The sequence below is a fragment of the Polyodon spathula genome, chromosome 8 (assembly GCF_017654505.1).
Source record: "Polyodon spathula isolate WHYD16114869_AA chromosome 8, ASM1765450v1, whole genome shotgun sequence".
NCBI lineage: Eukaryota > Metazoa > Chordata > Actinopteri > Acipenseriformes > Polyodontidae > Polyodon > Polyodon spathula.
The window spans coordinates 13708486-13713485 of NC_054541.1; the positions used below are offsets into that span (position 1 = coordinate 13708486).

General features: G+C 34.4%; 1 protein-coding gene across 1 annotated transcript; it reads left to right on the forward strand.

The window, feature by feature from the left end:
• The first annotated feature begins 829 nt into the window (after nt 1-829).
• LOC121320209 (odorant receptor 131-2-like) lies at nt 830-1537 on the forward strand. The gene has a single exon (XM_041258462.1). The coding sequence runs from the start codon at nt 830-832 to the stop codon at nt 1535-1537; it is 708 nt and encodes a 235-aa protein (XP_041114396.1).
• The last annotated feature ends 3463 nt before the right edge of the window (nt 1538-5000 follow it).

A 5000-nucleotide genomic window follows, 5' to 3' on the forward strand; every position in this document is an offset into this window, starting at 1 on the left:
TAGGGTTAGGGTTATATCATGCAACAAGATTAAGTACATTGTAGATATGCATAATAACATTGTAATTATGTGTAAGTACACATGTATTTGCTCAGTAACTACTATTTAATACACATTAATCAGAGACACTTCATATAAAGTGTTATCATCTTTTATATCATTTTGGGTTGGCTTTCAATCTGACCATTTAAAGTAGTTCAGTGATTCTTAAACTAGGTAGAAAGTGAAACACACTGCTAATTGAAATGCACTGCTAAGTGAAATACGCTGCTAATTGAAATGCACTGCTAATTGAAATGCACTGCTAAGTGAAATACGCTGCTAATTGAAATGTACTGCTAATTGAAATGCACTGCTAAGTGAAATACGCTGCTAATTGAAATGCACTGTAATTGCAATGCACTGCTAATTGAAATGCACTGCTAATTGACTGCTAATTCCTCTCGATTCTAGTGCTCATCAACTGTGGAGGGCAGGGTTCAAAGTGTGCTTTTTTAAAATCATTTTTTTTCTTTTTTTCTTTTGATCAGAAAAAGCACGCAACATGAACACGACTGATCCTCTGACTCATCACACCCTAACACAAGATGAAGAATTTTTCCTTACGAAAACTCTTTTGCAAACAAATTCTATCACTAAAATGTCTTGCAGCATTTTCATGTACCTCCTAACCAATTACATCAATGGCATGCTGGTTTTCACCTACTTTAAACACCCCATGTTTTATGAGAACCCGCGCTATGTCTTGTTCATTCACATGGTATTTAATGATATATTTGAGATGAGTGTTGCATTGATTTTGCACATTTGGCTTGAGATTGCTCCTTTCATGGGGGTTCCAATATGTTACTTTTTCTTGATACTTGCAGTCACCACAACCCTGAACACCCCTTTGAGTCTAGCTGTCATGGCTCTTGAGCGCTACATTGCAATCTGTAACCCCTTGCGGCACTCTCAGATATGCACCCTCCGCAGGACGTACATGGTTATCGGTGTGATCTGGTTTATAGGGCTCATCCCCGGAACAACCGATCTCTTCATCGTCTTTGCTGTGGAGCCATTGAGCTTCTTCAAGACGACGGTTTACTGCATTCGGGAGAATTTCTTCAGGACTCCCGCTCAGGTATATAAGAGAATGTACATCAAGACATTATATTTCACTGTTGTTTGGCTAGTCATTGTGTTTACATATCTCCGGATCGTTTACGCAGCAAGGTCAGCCAGCATGTCTGAAAAATCTTCAGCTAAGAAGGCTCGGAACACCATCCTGCTCCATGGAATCCAACTAATGCTGAGCATGCTTACATTCTTAGCTCCCTTCACTGAGTATATCTTCTGGATGTTGCCTTCCAGCTGGCTCTTGGACCTTCACTATGTTAGATTTTTTTTAGTATATATCTTACCAAGAACTTTAAGTCCCGTGATCTATGGGATGAGGGATGAGAACTTTAGAAAGCATTTGAAAGGGCACCAGTTGTGTTTGTCAGCAAAAGTTCAACCAAGCAAAGAAGTTGTAACCATCAGCTATGAAAGTTAGGCTTACCGATATTTCACATTCACTGTACAATGATAATGAATTCACTTCTTTGTTGTTTAATGTTTAAAGAGTAATACTCTACAGTTAGCAGATGTATCAGCAAGTGTCGTGTTCTTTTTGTTCCAGGTTTATAGCAACAACAAAGTAATTAAAACATTGATGAAACTGACACGTACTGTAAAAAAGTTATCTAATGCAACTTACTTATGGGAGCTTTCTAAATACATTATGCTGTGATCCCTTTCCAGAGAGACAATATGTTCTGAACAGCACAGTGTAAATATAATACTCAGGAAGATAATGCTTTTTTTGGTAACACTTTATATTAACATGCTGCTTATTAATGGTAATAATGTATAATATATGTTTTATAACTATGTTATAGAGTATTAATAAAGCATTGTAGATGGTTTGTAGCCATGCAATAATCACAGGTGGAATTACAGTTTTATAAAGGGGAGAGTTTTTAGACACATATTCTACTTTGGGATGTTTAAATGTAATTCTATCTATGTCTGTTGCATGGATATAAACCATATATAATGCTTTATTAACACTCTATAACATAGGTATTAAGCATCTATTATACATTAAAAAAATATTAATAAGCAGCACCTTGATATAAAGTGTTATCGCTTTCTTGTACATTTTGATATTGTGCATTGCACTGTAGCTATTGTAAACATTGCACAAAAAAAAACTACTGTCATTTTTTTAAAAGAGTTTTTAACATCTTCTTGTACTTTGCCATTGTGTAATAACGATAAGTCCTACATGTATTCACTGAAGTGGAAAAGCAAAAAGAAGATTTGAGAGACAAACAGTCGCAGTTCAGTTATTGTTCCAAGATTTTAGTCGCAAGCTTTATGTCATTTCATACCTCCTTGAAAATGAACATTTTCCTTCTCTTTTAAAACAATGACGTTGAAGTACAAGGTGCTGCACAATTAGGTGTTAGCATACTTTTTATCTGTTCATAGATCATTTGTTGTGATATTTTACTTGCATTTTACAACCAATAAAGTCATTTTTGTTTACTTTTCATTTTTTCCATTTCCTAATTTTGTTCAAATAAAAAAATGTAATTAATATCTGAATGAATTCATGTTTTTTTTTCTTCTTTTCAATTTGGTTACAAGTAATGCACAATCAAATTGTGTACAATAAAAAAAATTATATATCTATATCTATATCTATATATCTAATCTATATATATAGATATCATTTTAAATATTATTTATTTATCTATCTATCTATCTATCTATCTATCTATCTATCTATCTATCTATCCATATATATATAATATATATATATATATATATATATATATATATATATATATATATATATATATATATATATATATATATATATAGGTTGTAGGGGAATATGCAAATAACAGCATTACAAGAGCCAATCAAATCGCGTGAAAGTTGTCTAATGGCTTCTACAGTTTCTGCATATATATATGCTGCATGTTCATAAAACTGTTTTCTACAAAGTAAATCTGCAAAACTCATCGCAAACTCTTTCAGAAACCTTGTGTGAGAACAGAAAAAGTTTTCAGGCAACTAACGTCATGAGCTTAACAGTGTAATGAGATACCATATTGTTCATCCCCTGAGATTCCCTGTTGAGAAGGATTCGCTAGGGAGTCCCTCAGCACTGATCACACTGATATATATATCATATATAATATATATATATATATATATGATATATATCTGCACACAGTCTTGAAAGCGATCATTGCAGCATTTGAAAGCTGTAGCTTTCAGAACAACAGTGAAGTGAAGCAAAGCAAGGGGGTGAGTGATAGTTTGTCATTGCACATTCTCCAATGCAAGTTACCTGCAAGGAGGTGAGTGATATTTTGTTATTTCACATTCTCCAATGCAAGTTACCTGCGAGAAGGTGAGTGATATTTTGTTATTTCACATTCTCCAATGCAAGTTACCTGCGAGGAGGTGAGTGATATTTTGTTATTTCACATTCTCCAATGCAAGTTACCTGCGAGGAGGTGAGTGATATTTTGTTATTTCACATTCTCCAATGCAAGCGAGGAGGTGAGTGATATTTTGTTATTTCACATTCTCCAATGCAAGTTACCTGCAAGGAGGTGAGTGATATTTTGTTATTTCACATTCTCCAATGCAAGTTACCTGCGAGGAGGTGAGTGATATTTTGTTATTTCACATTCTCCAATGCAAGTTACCTGCGAGGAGGTGAGTGATATTTTGTTATTTCACATTCTCCAATGCAAGTTACCTGCGAGGAGGTGAGTGATATTTTGTTATTTCACATTCTCCAATGCAAGTTACCTGCGAGGAGGTGAGTGATATTTTGTTATTTCACATTCTCCAATGCAAGTTACCTTCAAGGAGGTGAGTGATATTTTGTTATTTCACCATCTGAAATGCAAGCCATGCAGTCGTTTCAAATAGAATTATATTCTTCCAACTTTCCTTTTTGGCAGAAAAAAAACAAACAAAAAACAATCCACTTGCAAGAAGAAAATATTCAGTGTTCTTCTTAATGTGCCTGTCGGAGTTCTGTTTTCAGCCAGGGATACTGCATATGTTTCAGCACTTTTCTTTAAATCCAATTGCACAACAGTACATGTGTCCAAAAAAAATGTTTCAAATGCAGCTTAAAGCTCAAAGTAGAGCCTGCTTGTCTGGTTTCAATATAATATAATATAAAGTCATTTTACCCTAGTCTGATAGTAACATTGCTGATAGATTTTTTTTACCCTGGTAACACTTTTCACTAAGTGTCTCTAATGGATGTGCATTTATATAGTTGTTACTTAGTAAAGAAATGGGTGTACACATATTTACATTTGTTATTATGCATAGCTACAATGTACTTAATATGCAAATCTTTGTGCATGATATAACCTAAACCTAAACCCCAGCACCAAACAACTCTAACCCTAATTCTAACTCTAAATCTAGTCGTAACCCTTTTCTGATGCAATTGTGTACTTACACATATTGTGCAAAAAGATATCCACATTAAGTACTTTGTAACTATGCATAATCACATTGTAATGCTGTGTCAGTACATATGTATTTACTAAGTATCTAGTATGTAAAGACACCGTAGAGACACTTCATGTAAAGTATTACCCTCTAGAGTATTTTGTGAAAGAAGCACAAACCCTTCTAATAACTATCCAAACACTGCCTTACAGGGGTAAGTGCTCCTTGAAGATTGCTCTTGATCAAGCAACCCTGCTACACCAGTCCCGTGATCAGGGGAACTGTCCCAACCAAAGTGAAATATTATACAGTCCAGTGGCTATTATTGTGCAGAACAGGGCTCTGCTGCTTACAGTTGTCAGCAGCTTTAGAAAAATGGGGAAAAGGTTTTATTCCAAATGTTTCTATAATGTTACCTAATATTAGTAAATAATGTTAGAGCCAATGATGTTATTAGATTTTTTGTCTTTTTCCTAACA